The 25373-nt window shown below is 30.2% G+C and overlaps 1 protein-coding gene across 1 annotated transcript in view; it reads left to right on the top strand.

Annotated features, from left to right (window-relative positions):
* Positions 1-24971, top strand: part of LOC123296356 — a 34915-nt gene extending 9944 nt beyond the window's left edge. Inside the window, exons 4-7 of the mRNA XM_044877818.1 lie at positions 21227-21853; positions 22885-23075; positions 23149-23626; positions 24861-24971. Of these exons, the coding sequence (XP_044733753.1) occupies positions 21227-21853; positions 22885-23075; positions 23149-23626; positions 24861-24901 (1337 nt within the window). The 3' untranslated portion in view covers positions 24902-24971. The remainder of the gene's footprint in view (positions 1-21226; positions 21854-22884; positions 23076-23148; positions 23627-24860) is intronic.
* Positions 24972-25373: the final 402 nt, after the last annotated feature.

Below are 25373 nucleotides of genomic sequence, written 5' to 3' on the forward strand. Positions count from 1 at the left end.
CATAAATCTAACCTGCTCGTTCATCCCTTATATGGATGGAGAGACTAGGTCAATTGGGTCTTGGATCCTTAGGACCCATCTTGTACACCGTCAGAGAAAAGTTTATGTAAAAAAAGACTCTTGTTTGAGAAATTTTGTTCATAAACCTGACTGTTTATCCGTGAGGTCGCGAATTCGATTAGAACATGATAGTATGTATTATATGAAAATATCAGTTATGTATGTGTGACCCCACAGTCGTGTTAGATTTACACAACTGTGGCTACCTGAGAGTGACTATCTTCCTTTACTTACATGATGTAAAAAGCAAACGATTTCGTAATCAATACTGTCTGTACATGGTATTTCAACAATTAACTCAGACAATTGTTTGTTTTTACTTAAAATTAGCTCACGAATAAATTTTATAATAGCTAAAACTGCCATAAACATAATAATTTACGTTAATACTTGAATAATTTTCTTATGTGCAAATAATTTTGCAATGGACTTTTCATCGGTAATTTATTGCATTCGAATAAAAGATAATCCCGGTGAAAAAACTTCACTTGGATGTTTTTTAAACAGGATAAACCTTAATTTTCGTTTGGGTTATTAGTACAGTAAAGGGATGTTTTCTTAAATCTGTTATTTTTGAAAGATTTTCTCGTAAAGAGTATTAGTAACATTTTTGGTAATAAGAAAATAACTGAATTATACTTTGAGCTTAACATATAAATTTTTATAATGCATAAAATGTTTTTCATTATTAACAACTCAAATCTTTGTAATTCTAACAACAACAACAACAACAATAACATTAACAACAAAGACATGAGAGTAGCAAGCAGCAAACAGCAGATAGACAAAGTATTATATAAATATAAATAAATAAACAATTTTATTGTTATGTAGTTTAGTTACATTTAATGTGTGTTGTAGGTAATCTTTGTATCTACCTACCATACTGTGGATTACATACATACAATTTTTAGTTCAGTCGACAGATAATTTCTGATAGAAGAAGTGAAATTTAAAAAATTTAAATTCCCTCGATAAATTTTTCGTGTACGGAATCCTAAACTCACCCTTTAAACATATCTTTGAATACTCTCAATTAAATTACCTTATTTTCTTAAAGCCTTCTCCAAGCAGAACGGATTTTGAGGATCATCGTCAATTTTTTGCATTTTCCCGGGGAACCCAAAACTTGCGCTTCCCCATTAAATTACCTTTTTAAAGGAAACAAAAAAAACAAAATCGGTTCATCCGTTTTGGTGCTATGATGCTACAGACAGACACACAGACACAGACAGACAGACATAGCGGTAAAAGTTATAACACCCCTTTTTGGGTCGGAAATTATGGCAGTATTTTGGACGTAAGACTTTTAAGAATGTGTTTTTAAACGGATATTTCAAAATTCGAATTATTTTTGGAGATACAGTGTATTTTCTGGTAACGAAGTTCGAATTGACCACTTTGAACTGCGAGTTTTTCCTTCTTCAAGATAATCCAACTGCTCGATTAGCACAAATAACTTTACAAGACATTACATATGAAGTAAACCATCTCTCTGAACCACATCTCAAAGAGTCATTAACTTTCGATCTTTTTCCAACCCAATCACACTTTTTCGAACATGTCGACTGGCCTATATCTATCTATCTATCTATCAAGGAACAAAAAGTAATAGTTAAATACATAAACAGACTAATAAACCAACCAAGTTATACTACTAACTTATATAGACAATGGTATTTTACTGGTTATATCTGTGTATACTTACTTATAGTGTCTATTTTACTTGGGACAGGGCAGGGTTGTAGCTCAAAGACCAATTATCTTATAAAACAAGTTGAAAACAAACAATTGATTGAGTTAATTGATGAAATTGATGTCAGTGCTTGCATTAATTTTAATAAATTTGTGAAAAATTCATATCGATTCTCTAAACAGTTTTGGTGAAATTAGCTATCAAAGTCAGTTTTTTTACCAAGAAAAGTTTTTCATTTTTAACCGACTTCAAACAAAAACGGAGGAGGTTATCAATTCGACTGTATTTTTTTTTTTAATGTTTGTTACCTCAGAACTTTTGACTGGGTGAACCGATTTTGATGATTCTTTATCTATTTGAAAGCTGGTGCTTCCCGTGTGGTCCCATTTTATTTTGGTCTAGTTCTGACAACGGCATCCATGAGAAAACCATAAAAGTCGCATTAACTATGCACGAAAAGAGAACGAATAACTCAATATCAAGCCTTCCGATTTCGATGCTTCTTTTTTTAGTAACAAACTAGTTAGTATATTCACTAAAAATCACAAAATAAAAAAAACTTTTAACAAAACGAAAACTGACTTCAAAAGAAAAACTTTTCCAAAACAAATTAATATGCATTAAAAAGTAAAAAAATAACGATTAAAATTATTGTTATTTTAAGTCGGTGTCAGCCAAGGAAACAACTCTGACAGAACAGTTTGCTACATTAGTTTGGCTGACACCGACTCCAAAAGTAACAATAATTTTAACTACATTATATTATTAATCATTATTTTTTTACTACATACAGAGAATTGATTTGAAATTTATACAGAAGGCGTTTTCATTAATTGACACACAGAATTTCAAAATTGTTTTGGTATCACTAATGTTTTGATATCGAAATCCTTTAAGTTCACCATTTCAGCTCGGCTCTATATCAGAGTAAAAATTTTTCATAAACTTTTGTTTCTTATATATTTTCACACGTTTAATTTTCTTCGGATATGAATTATTGCAAAGCATTTTATCTAAAGTTATATATATTTGTTGCAACAACCAACCACCAGACACAATCGTCAAAAATAAAATATAAAATATAGCAAGAAACATTTTATAAATTTTAGTATTGATTATATTGAGTTATGGCGTTGATGGATAATTGAATTTAAACCGTGACAATATTTTAAATGTAGTTTCTTTTCTAGCATTCAATGTTATATATTTTTTTTAAAGTCATATAAATGCTTTTAGAAAACTTTTTTTTTTTCATTTTCAACTCCGTATTCTTATTTGCCATTTATATATTGACAATGTTAAATGACTTTAAAGCCTTTGAAAAATTTCATATGTAAACACAAATTACAGAAAAAATGAACGAATGCTAAAGTTTTCGACGCTAGACTCATTTCTGGGAAAATCACAATCGAAATTCAACTATTTTTTGATAGCAAAACATGTGTATATAAAATTAATCCATGGACACGTTATATACCATTTGGAGACCCAAAATTAGTTTGAAAAAGTTCGAGTATGGCGTATCAAACATTTGAATATACGATTTATAAGTTAAATGCGAAAACTTCAGCTCAAATTTATTAATTTAACACCGTAAGGGGTGTAAAAATTTACCTGCCTTAGGGGCTTTTTTTTTTAATTTTTATAAATTGTACTTCTGTTATTCTATCAATAATAAACTATTGTAGTTAATTATGGCGAATATAATTTAGGAACAATAATAAAAAATTGATTGAAGTTCATTAAATAATAATACCTTTTTGGGGTTCTACTTACAGGTAAGTTAGTGAAATAAAAATCTTAACAATGTGTTCTTTGTGTACCTGTAACCCTGTAACCTGTAACCTGTAACATTATATATGGTATACATATTTTATTTAATATCGGTTACGTTAGATTCCCCCAAAGGTATTTCTTTGTTCAAATATTCAAATGTTCCTACATGTAGGTATTATACTCATATACTATTACCATAGTCTAGCTAACGAAGCAAAACACCTAGGGTTTCTTATTATTACACGTCAGAGCTTTAACGTATCCGGATGGAATGTGTTGTTTGGAATCCATTTTCGTAAATGAGCAGCATAAATCAATTGGGTCTTGATCATCATGTAAACCTGTAGAGATAGGAACAAAAGTTAATGTTAAAAATGCTCTTTATAAAAAAATAAACAACTTTTGTTTTAAACATTTTTTCGTAAACGTCACTGATTTAACCGTGAGAGTTTGGACAACACTTTGGTGTCCATTTTCTCCAAAACTATAAAAGATACGGAGTTTGCAGATATCTTCAACTAGTAGTCTTGTTGAGTAGTAGTAACTTATAATAAATATGGTTTTCGAATGGGGAGCGGGGAGCTAAAAAGGTATTGAGTCCCGAAACACCTCCAAACAACACGTATTTCACCCGGTTTCATTAAAACTGTGACGTGTATAGGCATAGACAAATAATTATAATATAGATATGCCACTCCAACATGTTTTATCATATGAGCTCTAAAAAGTTTACACTCTATTCACTAGATGGCACTACAGTAGATAATTTTTAAATTATTATCTATGTGTATAGGTAATAAAAAATCCAAGCATTTGATTGTTTTCCGTACTTTATTAGCTATACTATAGAGTTAGTATGAGACACATGTAACATTTACAGCATACAAAACCATTTTCATGATAGTCTATTTACAATAACTGCAAATTGAGTTTTGTAAACGAATATAAATTTGTGTATTGAACATGCTCTACAGTCAATATATCTATCCATTATTAATAATCATCGATACAATAATAAAATCAATTCGAAATAACACAATACACCTTATTCAATTAACTGATATTATTTAATTAACAATAGTATTAAAATAATATGACATTATTTTCAATTACAAATAAATTATTCATATCTCTATACATAACTGGTTGATTTGTGCAACTTCACCTGCGTAAAACGAGGTGGGCGTGTAACTGCTGTCTTTATAAGTTAAAGGTTATATATTATTATGATATGTATGAGCTATATTACTGTAAAGTTTCATTAAAATCCATTCAGTATTTTTCAAAATATATTATTATTATATTGAACTAGGTACAATCTGATATCAGAACATGATGTCCCCCAACAAACTCTACAATTTTTGTTCAAGTTATTTTTTGATTGGTTAACTACAAAAATAGCTATTAGCCATTATTGATTAAAATGATTGGAATTTGAATGTTTTTTTAATACAATACTTTACATTTTTTTATTGAGATACTTAAGATACTAAAAGCTAAAAGTACTGCAAGTTTTGGAACCATGCTAAAGTATTTAGCATCAAAAAAAGTATTTTATACCATAATTTTTTCCATTCATGGTATACTTTTTCATGGAATCATCCGACTGAACATTATTACACCTTTACGTCACGCACTCGGGTAAAAATAGAAGCTGATTCTGACCCTACGGACCTTAAAAATAAAAAATAAAGATATAGTTTTTGTCATTACGATGGTGACAATGTGTATACAAAATTTGTATGTATGGATATCTTATATTTTATTACTCTAGCAAGTTATTTTCTGTCCTACCCTTATCTTTCTTATTCCTTTATCAAATTCCATGATTCACTCTTCATTTTCAAGGTTTGACGAAAAATATACTCACAGTCTAAAAATGTACCACTTAGGAAAAAACACACTAGACAAATAATTTGAATGAAAATATGCTCCCCTAATACTCCAGACATATAATTACTAAATTTAATACATGTTCTCTTAATATTAATTCAAGAATTTTTGATATTTTGTTGTTTGTTTTGTTCTTAGCCACGGGAACAGGGTAGCCACAGACTACAGTAACGACGGGAGCTTAATTCTTCACGGTTCGAACTAGTTTTACAGAATCATATAACCCAAATTGATCAAAGCATTGTTATATATAACATGTTCTATAATATAGTCTATAAAGCAAGCACCTCTCTTTAATAGAGTACTTCTATAACAACAGTATATGTATGTATGTTTACAAAATGTCGAGTTAGTTATTGTATATGCAAATGCCTTTTTCTCAGTATATATTATTTTGAGTTCAAAAGAAAATTGACATCAAAAACAAAATGAAGTCCCATTTATATGGAGAAAGGTAAAATATCTGTTTTACTTTTTCATATCAATAGCTCTGAATAATATCATATTTATACATACCTTCATGTTCAATACGACACAAAAGTTCTATTTAACAACAACTGACTGAATTAATTGTTGAAATAACCTGTCTAGAAAGTGTTGAATGCCAAAGCTTGCATTATTTTTTTTTTATAAATTAGAACAGTTTAAAAAACCAACACAATTATGGCGACCTTTCGAAAATTTTTGAAAGTATTTTCTTGTTTTTTTTTTTCTTTTTTCGTGAATATTTCACAAGATTACCAGTTGAAGCTACCTGAGAAATTTTCAACTGCCCATATTTTATAGTTTTGTTAAAAATGGACATCAAAGTTTTGTCCTAATTTGCGCTCCCACGAATAAACAGTGATGTTTACAAAAAAATGTTTCAATCAAAAGTTGTTTATTTTTTATAAGTAACATTTTTTACATTTAAAATTTTGTTTTATATCTCTAATGGTTTACAAGATGAGTCAATCCTACCCAGTTGACCTTTGTGGCTTATTTACGATACTTACTTTTAACGTCCTGAGCAACACTTTAAAAATTTCAACTTGATATCCATCTTTTCTTTTGAGTTAACGTATCGAAGAATAGACGTAAACCATAATTTTGTTCGTATCATCAATATTTCTAAGCGTTACAAACTAGGGACTTAAATTAGTATACCTTGATATATCCTACTAATATAATGAATGTAAAAGTTTGTGATAATGTATGGATGTATGGATATTTGTTACTATTTTACCCAAAAACTACTGAACGGATTTGGATGAAATCTGAAACACAGTTTATAAAGTGGATTAACACATAATAAACTTTTTATCCCGAAAGTTTGTTCCCGTGGGACAACTATTGCTGACCTTTTTTGTTTATCTATGATATTTAATTTTTTTTTTTAGTGTATTGAATCGATAGATTGAGATGATAGTCGTATGAGTATTTCAACACCAAATTTTTATGTATTTTATTTTGTCAGTGTTATAATAAATTTTTCATATATAATACACTTTTGGTTGATGTTGCTATGTATGTATACATGTATAATGTGGATGGTTCTGGGGGTTGAATTCAATGTAATGTATTTTTTTTGTTGCTTGCTTCTATTTATGTATATAAATCAAAACATATAGAAAAGAAAAACTTTAATGATAATACAACATAACTTTCCTGTTTTTGAAACATTCTTCTTTTTTTTTAAATTATAAACTAAAGTCAACAGTTTTTGAGCAATCAGCTAACGTACTTCACCACCAAGTCTGTCAGAAAACGGTGCACTGACGATTTATTATCTGCTAATTTACCTATTTCATCTTTTATAAACTAAATCAACATGCGTTCAACGAAAAGTAATTTTAAAAAATTGTCTAACATTTTTATAATATCTTCAAGAAAAGAATTCCGAAAGTAAATTTAATAAAAGCACTTTTTCTTTTATCATGACATATCCTGTGTATAAAAAAGATAAAAAAAGCATGTTGATATATTTACCAATTTGTCTATTGTGTATGTAACGCCTCAGTCTCAAGAGGCTCTAGATAAATTTTTTATATATATAGTACATCGACAAGTAGCTTATCACAGTGGCGTAGCAAGGGATGGGTCAGAGAGGGTGTATCATGCCCTTGGCGCTAGTCACAAATGGGCGCCAAATGCGAAAACATATTTTAAGTTTAGTGTCTGTGTAATATAAGAAATGTCTAAATCAAACTGTAATAATATAATCATAATAGAAATGGCACATCTTTTCTACTGGCAGGGCTGATTCGACCTGTGTCTGTCAGCACTTCCTTATGGCATCTACGCTGTGTGGTTACATAAATTATATCTTTCTTGATTTGCCTGATAAAATATTATGTTAAATATGATCTTGAAGCGATTGAACTAGCCGAAATTCGAGACAAGCTCTTTGAAGAGGCAATAGAAAACTGAAAAAGTGGATTCTTTTTGTGAAAAGAGGGAAATGAATAAAACAATACGTGTAAGAAGACGCCGAAAAATGCCTGGAGAACTGGCTAGAGATGAATAATAGGTATTTTTCTGAACTAATTCTAGACGATCATACATTTCAAAATCTAGTCGACTACATTTTTGGTCTTAAATTTAAAGCCTAGCTTGAACCTATGACAACATATTTATTAATTTGCGAATATATTATACATATCATATTATATAATGACAGGAGTCCCCTAAAAAGTTATTGTGTTCCGCACTCGAGTTAAGCTCCTTACGCCACTGAGCTTATGTTCAAATATTTCCACCCACCCACGACAAAAAACTATTGTGTAAATAATAAATTACAAGCAAAAATGTTTCATACAGTTGAAAGTATTTTGTAAAGGAATTTTTTGTTTGTAAGTATTTCAAATTTTAAGAATATTGACAAATCAATTTGTTTTCCTCTAAGAATCAAATATGTATTGATGAAATATAGGTATTAGGTATTGTATAAAATATGTATTCATGAAATATAAATTGATGGAATATTTTGTGAATACTATTGCACGAGGTTAGTGTATTATAAGACATTCGTAATTGGAAAATTCGATTAATAATATTCGAATAATTTCTACGCATAATGCATAATAAAATTGAGTTGCAAAAACAAGAAAATGAGCTCACATTCTAATTGTGTTATGCGGGAATTCTCACTTTCTCAGTATTAGTACAGTAAAATATGTTACAAAAATCAGCTAATAAAGAAAAATGAAAGAAACCGCTCGCATTTTGCTTAAATCTCATGGAATGTGTTTCTTAGGTGTCAAATATCATCAGTAACGCATGAGTTAATGAAGCAAATGTTTCTTTTCAATTCAAATGTTACATTTCACTTAAAAAATTAGTAGTTAGGCAACTTGTATGACATAAATGTTAAGTGTTTGTCAAATAATCAAAAACTATTATGCATGCATAACGTATACGCAATTCAAGTTGCCTATTTATTAATTTTGTAAGTGAATTGACAATTGAATTAACAATTTATTGTTTGAAATAGAATTTATGAAATAGAAACATTTGCAACATTAACTCATGCCTAACTAATGATTTTTCACATCTAAGAAACACATTCCATGAGGTTTTAGTAAAATGCAAGCGGTTTCTTTTATTTTTCCTTTATTTGTAAAATCTTTCATTGTATTTTATGTTTAATGAATATAAATTTTATCAATTTTAAATTAATTATAATAATATATAAGTGGTTTGGATTCGATACTGGTGGCGTTGCTATGTAGCAGTTTTGACAACTAATTCGTACATCAATAATGAAACATATGTTCCTAATGCATTTTATATAGAGTTAACGGACTTGTTTCTATAAGAATGTGATTGGAAGCAACAAAATAAAATTTATACGTACAAAAAAACTTTGTAAAGGATTTTTCTCAATTGAACTCGAAACCTATATTATCTTAAAACTTAACTACTTATCAGGATTAAATAAAATATAGGTATATATTGAATGTGTTATGAATTTCAATAAGTATTTTAAACTGCTGCATTGAATGAGAAATAGAAACCTATTTTAAACACTCCTGAATTCTCTTAGCTCAAATCCATATAAAATTCATTTTATGTAAAATATATACGGTCTTGTTGTTAATAAAGGAACGTGTCTACACTCAAATCAATTTTATACAAAACAGTAATAGAGTCTCATATACAAAACAGTAATAGAGTCTCATCAAAACATCGCTAGGAAAAGACATTTTTATTCTAACATTATATAAAAGCACTAAATTATTGGAAAATGTTAGTTTTTTTCGTTATACATTTCTTTCAAATTCATTCCGAAGACACAGCCATAATAGTTTTAAAAAAACATAAACGAAAAAGTGCGTTCTTAGGTTTGTTCCAAGTCGAATTGGCGATTGTTTTCCAAATCATCTCAGTTTGGAAATGGCTTTCTGGAAAAGGCAATTTAATGGACAGTGTTCTTAGATATGTGGGAGGTTTTTTAAATTTTGTAAATTTCACTTGTTATTCAATAACCCAATAACCAACAACAAAAGCATTTTGTGTGTTTCATTATGAAAATATTGAATCCACAAGTAACTCTCTCGAGTCCCATAAAGGAACAAACATAGGTACATACAACGATACACATAGACTACTAAAGACATGACCACTTCTTTACGTTGCGCAGTCGGGTAATAATAAAGTTTGGTTGTTGTTTTTGCTAAAATCTAAATATCCATTTCATTCACAACATAATACATTTGTATGTTTTACAAGTAAAGTATTGTAGTTTGTTGTTACGTGTTTTGTAGATAGATGTATTTTAAATTTAAATGATGTTCTCTGCACACATAGAATTAGTCGCGGAAACAAAGAACTAAAAACGGTCAAAGTTCGAAAAAAAAGATGGATTTGAATACGGTTTTGTGCATTCGATTCGCTAGAAATAAAATGCAATTTAAATTAATCGTAAATATACTAAATTCACAATTCGGTTAAAAGTGATGAAAATGATTTTAAACTCGTTATGCGAGGGGTTTTTGTGGTCGCTGAACACGAATATCGTGACAGAATTGGTTTCCAAGGTACCTGCGGTGCCCAGGGTGAACGGTATCGTAGTGGTCTTCTGGAGTTTTCGTGAAATTCGAAATCTAATCAGTCCAAATTCGTTACTCCAGAAGAAAATGGGGATTCCGTTCATCCTGGGCCCCAGGTACTTCGGAGATCCATTCTGTACGCGATATTCGTGTTCAGCGACCCCAAAAAAATCCCGATTTACGATCAATTTCTGAAGCTCCAACGAATCGAATCCACAAAACCACATTCTAGTCCGCCTTATTGTGCTGAAATTTTTCGAATTTCAGTTCTTCGTTTCCGTGATTAAATGATATTTTGATGTTCAGGTTTTCAATACCACAAAACCGCATTGATGTAAAGTATGTAATGTAGCAAGTTAGGTATGTTATGTAGCAAATGTCTAGGAAGGTATAAGTCTATGTGCATACTTTATCCAACTCATCCACCAGCCACACAGTTTGTGGGGGCATCTCTATAGAAATACTTACTCGTACAATGCTGTGTCAAAGACAACATTTAATTTTATCCATTTCAATTTCAAATCGACAAATAGTCGACTGATCAAAAATTATACTTTATAATAAAATTTTGTAAGGAAACGTTTATTTCTAAGGTAGTCCGAATGTTTGATCAAATACCAGTGAATGTTCATTTTTCTTTTTTACTTGTAGATGATAGTTTAAAGTCCCTTGATCACAATAAACACAGTTTTAAGGCTTCTTTCGGAGCCTTAAAGTTTTGAATTATTTCATTTTAAAATTGTAATTTTTAACACAGTACTTTATGGAGGAACTTACAATAATGTTAATTGTACAAAAATGAATCGGTGAATGAGCTTCAAAAAAGTTTTTATCTTGAAGAAAATTTATCAAAGATTCCAAAAAGTAACTTAAAAAAACTTTGGTTTTTGACGCTTTTACGATACTTTTATACCATTTTATTACATTTACGTCATACATTTACGTTCGAAAATGAGCAATATAAGTCAGTTGGATCTTGAGTGCGTGGGACTTTTTAAACTGTTAGAAGATATAGAACAAAACAGTTTAGATGTAAAAAGTTCCTTATAGAAAAATAAACAACTTTGACTGTCATTGTCTACCCGTGAAGGTGCGGAATTGTGACAAACTTTGGTGTCCATTTTCTCCAAAACTATAAAAGATACAGTTAAAAATTTATATGGAAGATTCTCGTAAAAAAATATTATAGAAAATACTTTCGAAAATTTCGAAATCTTCGAAAATGAACTGGAACATTCAGTAAATAATCAAAAACACAGCATTGATAAATGTTAGGTGATCAAATACAACAGAGTTCTGTATAGATGTTAACTATTACCTGTAAGTGTGTGTAATGTATGTATAAAGGTCATATCAGGGACTGACTAACTCATTCACTCACAGACTCATCATGATTTCTTCGATTCAAACCTTTTCAACTGAAATAAAATAGACATATAGTGAAATAAAATAGTAAAAAATATGTGAAATAGTAAAAGACTTTTGTCATTCATAGAAATCTTAAGGTTGGAAATACATGCAAACATAGAATTGTCCAGCGAAGCGAGCAGGTAGCAGCTAGTACATACTACCACATAAATACTGAATGTTTGTTTAGTTGTTTAGTTTGTTATTGTTGTTGTTGTTGTTGTTGTTGTTGTTGTATATTAGTTAGTTGTTAATGGCCAATGTTTTAAATTGTTCCTTTTCTGTTCTGTTAGAACTGTTAGAAGTATCTGGGATTATTCATGATTAAAACGTACATGCATGTAAAGAGAGCTTTCAAAATAATGAAGAGGATATATAGGGTGTAACATTGAAGATGTAGACAACCTCATATTTTTGTTATTTATAGGAATGTCGATTTGAAATTTCGCACGCAGTCGCACAGTTGAGTGATGGGCTACATTTTTTTAGATACTTAACTGAAGTCTAAACTTTTAACTTCTAGCCTACTACAAATGGACAAATAGGGTCGATTCTTAATATTTTGCCGAGCGTCAGAAATGGTTAGAGATATCGGGAAAAATTATTAGAAAAATTTGCTTAGAATAGTTTCTTATATCCATATAACGATAATTTTTCATGACAATTTTTTCATTATTCACTTGATGATCTTCAAATGGCTGAAAAGGATTCAGGCCCGAGAAGTGCATTGTCCAGGGACCCCGGCACGGTTAATCCAGCTCTGCTTCTGGTGCTATAGTTTTAGGTTACCCATGTATTCAAAATAATATATTGCACTGCCATTATTTTTTTTCCTATAAATTATACATTTGCAGTAAATATTTAGTTATACAAACTACAGAGTGATGTAATTACTTGATGAATTCAGAAATAAATACTTCTGCACTTACTCAGACTTCTATAACTCGTCAGCGTCAAATATTTCGTACGTTAACTATTCAATTAACTTAAGTTAATTAAAGAAAAGTTTGATCTAAATAGACCGTATACGGTCTATTTAGACGCGGTATGAAATTATTTTTGCCCTTTTATACCGTGGGGCCCTTATACCGTGCATGGTATACTTTTTCACGGTATACTCTTTATGCCGTCGAGCCCTTATACCGTGTGCGGTATAGTCTCGTCCACGGTATACACAATATAGATTGGAAGGCTTATTTGAAGCAAATGAAATATACCGTATAATTTTAATATTGTTTACACATTTATTCTCGTAATGAGAGAAATTTTCACAATTTCTCGTGATGTTGTTGAAGAATACTAACGGGTTAGTACTCTTGTAAACCTCCTACCCTACATTACAGACTATTGTGTATTGATTAATGTATTCTTTCAGTTGTACCTACCGATTTTAATGCCCTATAAGCTTCTACTCCGATATGTTTATATTTATTCCATTCTCACCAGAAATACTTCACTATCTACACTATTAACAAAAACACGTAATTTTCCATTTTCCATATTCTTTGTTTTATAAAATGCTGATTCATTAATAAAAGCTTGCAAATGTTATTTATTTATATAACATTTCAAATATTTCATATTATTTACGAAAATGTGTATGCACGTACGAATTCACTCCTAAATTATACTAAAATTATACAAATAACATTCTACACAGGGTCGGATTAACTATATCGGGGACCCTAAGCAATGCAATTCTCAAAAAACAATATCAAAACAGACCATTTTCACGTAGGTCATCTAAGATATTAAAACTTTTTCAAACGATTCGGAACGGAGTCTTTAGCTGTTGTGGGGACTCTAGACAGTTGCCTACTTTGCCTAATGGTTAATACCGCCCTGGTTATACATGACTGTCTCTTGATGACCTTTTATTCAAAAATCGGATAAAATATGAACACAAATTATGCGGTACAAGATTCTGTTGCATTTTATGAAGAAGTAGTTTTTCAAGAAGATGCCATTTATGGCTATTAACACAATCAGAACCATTGAATAGTAAAAAAAACTCAAAAAAGTACCCAAAAAGTACTCCTTTAATTTTTCTAACCATTTTCTCCTAGCCATTGTGCGAATTACTAGGCAGCTACGAAAAAAAGGACTCATAAAATGGTTTAGTTAAAAAGACCATGATAATTGTAGCAAATTTAACTAAATTTTGTGGCACAAATTACTCAAAAAATATTAAAAATATCTGTAATGAGCTTGTAATAGTTCAAGCAATATTATGACATAAACCAGCGAGGTCCTGGGATATATTAGCAAGCTTTTTTGTTGCATTTCATTGTTGATATAAAATATATGCCTTGTTTTGGGCAAAATATTGCTAGAACTATTATGATCAAACAGTTTTCCACAGAACCGAAAAAAGATCCCCCGACTGTAATGACGATTTTAGTAATCATTACAATTCCAGATGAAAATATTGACTTGTTTTCATACTTTTTAAGAGCGCGATTGTGTAATGGTCAGGGTTTTAATTTTCGAACTTTATTTTATGAAATGATACGGAACCTTAATAAATAGCAGTATCATTTATTTCAAAAGCCATTATTATAATAACCTTTGGTTAATTACTTAACTAAATATTTTATTCATACAAAAGTTCTCTCCGTGTTATGTTTTGTATTGTTTTAATAATAATCATAATAATAATAATTAGAGTAAAGTATAAAATGAATTAAATAACCAGAGTTGGTGTATACTTATTTTGATACAAATAAATTGCAAGGTACTTCTACCTATTTTTAAATTGTATTTAATATAGGTCACTATTTATAGTCCTTATATATATTATAAATGTGAAAGTAAGGATGTTTGTTTGTTTGTTTATTTGTTTGTTACGCTTTCAAGAAAAAAATATAGCTCACACATCAGAATAACACATGAACTATAATTTATAAAGATATATTTAAAAGAAAAATTAATTAAATTAAATTTAATCTGACATTATACTGCTCTATCTATGATCATCATTTTGAACCATTTTGAATTCAATTCAAATCCATCTTTTCTGATATAGGTACTCAGTGAATTTTCTTATTTAAAAGGAGGGGATACATCTTTTCTAAATTTCTTTTAGGTGGGTCATTTTATTTGGAAATGGTTATACATAGAAGCGTATTCACATAATGTACATTTTTAAGAAACAATTTTTTCTTATATTTTATCTACTTCCGCAATATTGTTGGTACTTCTTCTATTCATGTGTAAACAGACGATGAATTTTTTTTATACCATGCATAAATGTAATCTGCAAGGTATACAAAGTTTAGTCCCAAGTTTGTAACGCTTAAAAATATTGATGCTACGCACAAAATTTTTTGGTATAGGTGTTCATAGAATCACCTAATTAGTCCATTTCCGGTTGTCCGTCCGTCCGTCTGTGGGCAGGATAACTCAAAAACGAAAAAAGATATCAAGCTTTACAGCGTACTCAGGACGTAAAAAGTGAGGTCGAGTTCGTAAATGAGCAACATAGGTCAATTAGGTTTTGACCTATGGTCCGAAAAATCCATCTTGTAAACCGTTAGAGATAGAACAAAAGTTTAAATGTAAAAAATGTTACTTATCAAAAAATAAACAACTTTTGTTTGAAACATTTTTTCGTAAATATCACTGTTTACCCGTGAGGGCGCAAATTAGGCGTAAATTGAATAGTATGTATTATATAAATTGTATATGTATGTGCAATGTGATAGAGTAATGGCATTTCAGCGCCAGAGATGGTTAGAGATATCGAAAAACATTATTAGAAAAAGTTGCTTAGAATATTTTTTTTATCCCTATATACCGGTTTTCATGACAAAATTCGCATTTATAATTTTTTTTATTACTTCCGAAAGTTTAACCACTTTAATGAGAATCAACTTTCTAATTTAAAAGTTTTATTTCTTACCTTTTAGGATCTAAATTTACTATTAAAGGAACCTTTAGAACTAGATCCAACCTGATGTCAAAACATAATTTTTCTTCATCAAACTCAGCAACTTTTGCTTAAGTTTTTTTTTTTTTTTCGAATTAGCCATCATAGATTAAAATGTTGCACCCTGTATATATCTAATTTCTTAAAAATATTAATTATGAATAAATATTTGTGCGAACTTTGTATAATTTGTTTGAAGGTTAGTGTCCGGTATGAATGTAATGCTTCAGACAGTTAGTTAACTTCTGACTACACTATCATTATTAAAATTGCTATTATAAGACCAACAAAAAAATGTGTAGACAACGTGCAAACAAATGGAACGTGTTTGGGATACTACGAACATTGAATTTTTAATACATTTCCGATCATTGAAATTAAGAACTCAAATTGAGTCATGACGACTTATTGACTGCTTACTTGACTGATTGTGACATGTGGCTTTATATGAATATTGATTAGGAAAAGGAAATAGCAATGAAACATGAATAAAACACCAAGCCAAGATGGATGTGACCATAGGAGATCAGGCCAATAACTTTCTAATTAAGATTTGCATTGCCTTTAAGGTAATACGACCGCCAAGACGAGTTAAGACTTGTAGTTGAAATTATTTGTACCCTATTTTCAATTTTGATGATAAATTTTGTTATTCATCACAAGACCGGTAGTTGAAGCTACCTGAAAATTTCCGACTTCCTCATCTCTGATAATTTTGGATAAAATGGACACTCTAGTTTTGTCCTAATTTGCACCTTCACTGGTAAACAGTGATGTCAACGAAAAAATGTTTCAAACAAAAGTTGTTTATTTTTTATTTTTAAACTTTTGTTCTATCTTTTCTAACGGTTTGAAAATGGATTCTACGAACTGAACATCCAATTGACGTATGTTGCTCATTTACGAATCCAAACTCACATTTTTCACCCCCGAGCACGCTATAAAAATTGATATATCTTTTCGTTTTTGAGTTGTGTCCACAGACAGACGGACAAATCACCGGAAATGGACTAATTAGGTGATTTAACATCTATACCAAAAATTTTTTTGGTAGCATCAACATTTTAAGCGTTACAAACATGGGTCTAAACTTAGTATACCTTGATATATATTTCATATATACGGAGTATAAAAAACTTGATATAGTTTAAACGTTGACTGACCTCTTTGATAAAATAAAGTATAATAATGGTTTTGTGTTCATTTTCGGTTTAGTGAGTTTTTAGCATGTTTCAATCGATATGACACGTGTTCAGTGAATCATAATTATATCAATATTGAAATTTTACTCGAACGAGTAAAATATATACGTACTTTTTTTTATTCTTTTCGATGTATCTGAATCTCTATTTATATTATAAATGTGAAAATAAGGATGTTTGTTTGTTTGTTTGTTATGCTTTCACACATAAACTATCGAATGGATGAAACTGTACAATAATGTAGCTCATACATCATAATAACACATGAGCTATAATTTAATTTAAAAATTTAACTTAATCTGTCATTTTACTGCTCCATTTATGATCATCATTTTGAACCATAAATTAAACATTTCTGTAAAGATTTTAAATAGTTTAAATGTAAAACAATTCATGGCCATCTTTTCTGTAATTGATAAATGTGCATATATTGTAGCTGTGTAAAACAATCTCTTCGATTGTTATGGAAGAAGGATGAATAAGATTAAGAGGCTATAAAGCGGTGGTTTTTAATTTTGAGCCCAGTGAAGCGGACGGGTATCAAACTAGTACATAAATAAGTATGTGAATGAAAAACAAATTCAAATATATTTTACAATCCTTTATCAAACTTTCGATGTTTTTATAATGAAAATTTTTTAGGATAATATTCCAAAATAGTTGTTTACGATAGATACAATTGGGATAAGAGCATTATTAACTTATACATGTGGTTGAAAAAGATGTAACTCCTTTTTAAATTAGTTTGATTGGTTGAAAATGAGGGTGGTAGTAATGAATGCACTAAAAATGAGTGAGAAAATTAATTCTTATCTCACGTATCAAAAAAGTGGCTTTGGGACATGGAGACTATGGACACATAAGTCTATCAAAGCTCAAAATTGCTACAAAACATAAATTTTTTTCTACAATCAAACGTATCCACGTATCCGGGCGTTATACGAAACTTGTAATAAATTCCAGGTAAAAAAAGAATTTTCTAATAAAAACAGAAACTTTCCTGTCACTAACTGTCCCAAACGTAAACGTTTTGCTACGAAAATGTAAATTACGATATCCTTGATAAAACAGTTTCATTCTCACTTATCTGTAGAATGTTTTTTTGTATATTTACGTTATAGCTGTAATGTGAAACAAGAATTTTAATGTGTTTTTACTTCTGTACACAGAATTCAAAATAAAATAATAGAAAACCTTCCTAAAACCTTTCTGAAATATTTTGGTCACAGCAAATTATTCTCGGGATATTGTATTAATTAATTATAGTGTATTAAAACCATACACACTAGTCAAATTTAAGTCATAAGAAATTTTAATGGTTGGTAAGAAATACCCCCAGAACACCTCACTAAAGTTTCCTTTCGGATTCCAAAAAAGGTAGACGCTGCCTTCATTTTTATACCTCGAAAAATACTGAAAATCGACTATGAATAAAATTATTGAGAGTAATATTTCTTTTCAATTTTGCTTGAATTTTTCTCTTAAAGTTTGCATATTTAAAAAAGTATACCTTTTTCAACCAAGACACTTCAGAACCAGCAAAGTTTCATTGGCATGCGTGTAAAATTAATATTTCCCAACTCAAATTTAAGATTAAAAAATCAGTACTACACTAGTTACGTATACAAACTTCTATATATAGAGGTTGAATGGCGTTCACACTAGACTTTTTCATAAAAAAATAGAAAATCAATCTTTTCAAATATATAATGAAAAACAATGGAATTTTTTTTTTTTTAGAAAATAGGAAAACAAATATTTAAATATTACAATCAATAAAAATATGTAAATTTTACATTTTATCTATTTGCAATTTTCCAACCATTATATAACGGTTTTATATAAAACGAGAAATAAAATCGATATCTAATAGTTATTTGATTTTTTTGTTGAAATTTTCTTTTCAAACAGACTGTTTTATATTGAATACATAAATTTGTTTTTGATTTCTTTTTTTTCGAATTTCTTCGAGGAAAAATAAGAATTGTATATCAGCTTAGTCAAAGAAAGTTTAATTTGTAAACTACTCGTCAGCACTCGCGGAAAACAAAAATAACTTTGTTTGCAAATATCTCATCACGCGACTAATGATTACCGAACGGTTGAACGCGGGCCAGTGGGTCAGTGGAAAACCATCTAAGTATAATAATGATTGGTTATTGTATTGAGGTACAGAACCCTTAAAACAAATCACGTCTGCTCAAGTGTGAGTAGGATGGATCCATGGTTCAAATTCCAATGCATTTTTTAATCACATTAGAAATACGTGGAATTATTACCAATCATTATTGAAGAACTAACAACACCTCGTTATCATTTATTTTATCATATCTTATATATTATTACTCTAGCAAGTTTTTTTCTGTCCTACCCTTAGCTTCCTTATTCCTTTATCAAACTCCATGATTCAACACTCATTTTCAAACTTATCATGTCTAATTTTGACGAAAAATATACTCACGGTCTAAAAATGTACCTAAATAATTTGAACGAAAAACTATCCATAAGTTTAAATAATAAGATTATTAGGCAAACATGTTAGTTTTTACAGATGCGCTCCTAAAACTCTAGACATATAATTGCTATTTTTAATGTATGTTCTGCTAATATTGATTTAAGAACTTTTCTACGAAATTTGATTGTGAGTTTTAGCCACGAGTCACGGTAACAACAGAAGCGGAATTCTTCACTGGTCCAGCTAGTGTTTTTGATTACTATAAATGTAAAAATATACCGAACAGCTGCTAATTACAATTTTATTATTTAAAAAAAATGTTATTACTGTTATCATATTAATAATAATTATTACGGTAATTATTTTGTAATTAACACTGACTATTCACTTGTCAATCATAATAATCGATTAGAAGATTTATGATTTATAATTTTTTTCACAAATTATTTTGTAAAGTTCTTAAGATAGTACGAGAAAAAATATAATAATATCGGGAGAGATTACACGATTGTGGGTTTTTTTGTATTTTTATAGCAATTTATTCTAACTATTTGTGTCATAGTTGTCAAAATAAATCTAGCAAAAGAAATTCGAACAAAAAGCACTGTGATGGAATTTTTATCATTGTAATTTTTCTCGTTTGTAAAAACTTTTTGCCATGAAAACAAAACAAAAAAAATAAAGAAAAAGTTTTTCTTTCTATTTGAAAACACATGTCTACTTCCATCATGAACGAAAAAGAAAGTATTTTAAGAGGAGATAACAACAACCAATCTTATTAGCCACGTTCACGTTACGTTACGTTACGTTGTCTTTGGTTATCTTAATAATAATATACTAGCTCGACCCGTGCGGAATTTCACTCCAGTAGTTACCGTAAACCGTGGCTAAACCCTGTATCAGTGGCTAAAAACAACAGACAACCAGTTTCATAGAAAAATGGTGATAAAAATCAAAAGTTATTAAATTAGTATTAGGAGAACATGTATTTAAAATAGTAATTATATCTCTAATAGAGTATTGGGAGAGCATCTTTAAAAACTAACATGTTTCCTGTTTCCTAAGCGGTACATTTTTAGAACGTGAGTATATTTTTCGTCAAACCTAGAAATAATAAGCTTGAAAATGAGAGGTGCATCATGAAATTTGATCAAGGAATAAGGAAGATAAGAGTAGGGCAGAAAAAAACTTGCTAGAGTAATAAATATATAAGATCCTTTGTAATATAATTTAAAAGAAAACTTTTGTTTTTAGTTTTCTTTCATTTAGTATTTTCGCTACCTTGTATGTGTTTTTTTGTTGTTGTAAATCAGTTTATTTGATAATATATTGGTTATCGAAAAAAAAAGATATATAAAATGGAGCAAGTTCGCAATTCGACTGTATTTTATTAATGTTTGTTACCTCTGAACTTTTGACTTGGTGAACCAATTTTGATGATTTTTTATCTATTTCAAAGCTGGTGCTTCCCTCTTCAATTTGGTCCAGTTCTGACAATAGCAACTATGAGAAAATCATATTAGTCTTAAATTTACAATAAGAATGTTCGCGACAATTAGCCAAATAACTCAATATCACGCCAACCGTAATTGAGATGATTTTTTTGTGTCCGAAATTTGTGTCCTCATTACCGTGCTCATACATTCTGAATTGGTCAGGCAAGTTTTAACTTTAATTTAAATAGTTTTTCTTAAATAATTTCCACCGACTAGTCCACCGATATCATCCATCTATCTCTGAAAATTTTTCGACTTACAACAATTGTTTTTCTAATTACAGCGGCAAGACCTGGTGATGTATGTTATAGCAACGCACATTGCCAACTATGGATGAAAAAAAGCCATTGTGAATTTTTAATACCAAATTTATTTGGACGATGTCAATGTAATTCACCCTTACGACAGTTTGGTGATACATGTATGGAACAACCGTTGGCACCAACTCAAGCACCATTTGTTGTAACAACAGCATCCCCAGATGATTTAATACATGAAGAAGGTTCACCAATTAAAAATAATGCGATACCAAAGTTACCACCACCGATAACAACTGAATATGTTGTAGCAGATGTAACAAGCAGCACATTAGCATCGTTATTAGCCTCATCACTAGTTGTAAATAAAACTGAACTAGCTACGGATGGGGAAGATGATGTAGAACCATTAATTCTAACCACATCGACATCGACAGTAGTTTATGGAGTTAATGACAATTTAACAACAGCTGTAACTGTTGTTGAATTATCACAAAGAATTACAACAATGGAACCCTCATACTCAACACCAGTCACAATTATTAGTTCAACGGCACCCACTGAAGCAACTTCACCATCGTCAATAATCACATCCGAACCATTTACAACTGTTAAATTTATTCCTGAAGAAGCTGTTACTATCTCTACAAAATGTATGTATTTATTTTGATAAAAGTGTAATTTGAATTGTATTTTCAACTAGCTGTGAACTACCCGCTTTGCTGGGCAACATCCCCACTTGCACCCCTCCCTCCACATTTCCTTGCGTGGGATAACAGTTTTGTAATGTACACGTCATGCTCTTTTATTTGATACCCCACTTAGGTATATTTGTAAATATTCGATAATTCCTTCCCACTTTCTCGCTACACCTTTCTACCCTCCGAAGGTTAAAAGTAGATAAAAACAATAGATCTTTGAAGCTGGTTGTATATCGTGTCAATATTTGAGCTTAATCGATGCACAACTTTTTTATTTTTTGAAGCATACCCCTTTCAACCCCTATTTCAACCCCTTACTCTACTATAATATGGATGTATTATACATAAAAACCTTCCTCTTGAATCACTCTATCTAATAAAAAAAACCGCATCAAAATCCGTTGCGTAGTTTCAAAGATTTAAGCGTACAAAAGGACATAGGGACATAGGAACATAGGGACAGAAAAAGCGACTTTGTTTTATAATATGTAGTGACTAGCACGACCCGTGAAGATTTCCACAGTGGAGTACCCATGTCGAAAATAGACTAAACAAATAATATACAGGTGAACCGGTGGGATAGTTAGGGGGGCTACTCACGAAGGGGGTCAAATGGTCCACAAAACAAAAAATTGCTAAATAATTTTTATTTTTATTATGATTGATTTCTGGAAACATATAAACTAAAAAGGTATTGTGCCCCGGGTGCGAGTTAACCTCACTACGCCTCTGAGGTGGACTATTTTAATTTTCTTAGTTAACTAATAAAAAAATAACTTAAACAAAAGTTGCAAACTTTGATGGGTGCATCATGTTCTGACATCAAATACGCAATTGAAAAGAACACTTTAAATTAGAAAGTTAGCTACAGGAAAATGTTTTAGCCAAAGGGAAGACATTCGCTTGTCTCCATGACTTTAACCTGAAATTCTAGTTTCACTGGCATTTGACATTGATATTCAAATTATATAATTTATTTTCAGCACCAGTTCGAACCCGGGTAGAGCATAGTAGTAATGCAGTAAGTTTAGGTCTGCCATGCGTCACGGATCAACAATGTCAAGCGTCAGATCCAAATTCTGAATGTAGAAATAGTATTTGTGATTGCTTAATATTGAATGGAACGGATAGATGTTCAGCTAAAAATAGAGGATGCCATGAGGGTACATTCCAGGTAAGTTTACTTATGCACTTCTACTTCAGATTTATTCTAAAAATGTTAATTAAAAAATTTATTCCAAATTTAGTGTCGTGCTTCTGGCATGTGTATTAGTTGGTTCTTTGTATGTGATGGTCGTCAAGATTGTAGTGATGGTTCTGATGAGGAATGTGATGAAAATCGTTGTCCTGCCGAGTCATTCCGTTGTAAATCAAGCGGGAAATGTATATCGAAAGCGAATCGATGTAATGGCGAACAAGATTGTCCAAGTGGTGAAGATGAGATCGATTGTAAAGCAGTGGAACGACACAGTTGTCCGGATCATACGTTCCAATGTAAAGATGGTAAATGTTTACCAGAATTTGAATTTTGTAATGCAATTGTATCGTGTGCGGATGGTAGCGACGAACCAGCACATTTATGTAAAGGTATCAAAACACGACGGCGTACAAATGGCTATTGTCCATTTCGATGTGGTAATGGACGATGCCGTTCAACAGCGATTACATGTTCAGGACGTGATGGATGTGGTGATTTTTCAGATGAGAATAAATGTCGTGTTTGTAGTAAGTTGAATTTATTTTTATTTTTATTTTATTTATTATATACTGTTTTTTATTTTTATTCTGCTTTCTCAATCGAATGACCAAATCTATTCAATTGACTTTTAGGTAAAAATATATTTCATTTCTTGTCATTGCAAAAGTGTTCATTTTATACTTAGTTTTTCATCAAAAAATGGATGTCATTCTAAATAAAATCAGGAGCATTAATTGAAAATTGCCACTCGAGGGAACAATTAAAAGTAATTATGTTGGATGTCTACTTAAGTTGGCTACATATTACGAAAAATAGTTATTTTTTATAAAAAAACTTTAATTCGTTTTTTCCTCAACGTTGCCTGGCTGGGCGGCAAGCATGCTGAACGCTTAGGCCTGGCAGTGTATCACGACTACTGCAGGAGCTGTCACAGTGGTGACGAAGAGGAGGCAATGTCTCATCTTCTCTGTCACTGCCCAGCTCTTATCATGAGGAGATGGACTTGCTTGAACCAGCCTGTCTTTGACGACCTCTCCTTTACTTGCAACTTTATTTTCGTAAATATTTCACAAAACAGAACGCGAAAACTAAAACACAAAAAGAAATTTTACTTTGAAATTTGTCTTAGCGTAGATCAAAAGCAATCAAATTAATATTTTTGCTACCTAAGATCAAATTGGTTTACATCGCCATAATTCTTCATTCCAGGATTAATATGATCACATTTACTTTGGTACCACTTTCCCCTATAATTGCATTTACTCTGTAGATAAAAATTCGATAAAATAAATGAAACAAAAAGAATAATACATAAAGATTACTTGTAGTATAGAAATAAATGGCCTAAAGCAATTCTTCAATTGAATGATAAAGAGAAAATTGTCATTGAGAAAAAATATATATAAACAAAAATGTACTGAGAATAAAAACAAATGTCGTTGCCATTATTAGATTATTTCTAAATAATAGGATAGGAATACTACAGGCATTCTGTGATTGTATTGTTCACCCTGTGATCTACGGGTTGGCAATACCTTTTAATAGGATTGTGTTAGCACGGGTCTATCGGTTTTTTGACACCTATGATTGCATTACCCGATAAAATCAACTAAATTCTCTCATCAATGCATTTATATTTAGCTAAAAACTAAAATTTCTACTTCTGATTTCGAAAACACACGCGTTTTTTTTATTAAATTATTACAATTATTATAAATATTGCAGTTATGTTATTTTAATATTTTTTTATTTTATTTTCAGAATGTCCAGCAATAAATAATTCACAGCAGAGGCGAATTTAATTAACATAATCATCAACCAATGTGTATAGAAAACATTCCAGTCTGGAATTTCCAATTTCCAATCACCAAAGTTGACATTAATTATTAGTTATTGTGCAATAATTTGAAATAAATGATTACATTTTTATCAATAAATAAAAATGCTAATATTTACTTCGAAATAATAAAAATAATAATAGAAGCAAATGGAAAAATACAAATTTTAATAAATAATTTTTTTCTAATGCGGTATTTTAAAAGAATATTGTTTTTAACAACGTTCATCATCTTGTGTCTCCCATCAGCTTCCACTAAAATAACAGGCTTCCTTTTTTTCAAATAAAAAACTTTACAAAAATTTAAGTATAAAAAATGATAGTTAACGAAATAAATACCAAAATACCCGAAAAAAAAATTGTATATTAAAAAATTTTATTTAAAACATTTAATTAAAAAACATACAACAGACTTAACAGACTTTACATTTCGCTCA

The sequence above is a fragment of the Chrysoperla carnea genome, chromosome 3 (genome assembly GCF_905475395.1).
Source record: "Chrysoperla carnea chromosome 3, inChrCarn1.1, whole genome shotgun sequence".
Taxonomy (NCBI): Eukaryota; Metazoa; Arthropoda; class Insecta; order Neuroptera; family Chrysopidae; genus Chrysoperla; species Chrysoperla carnea.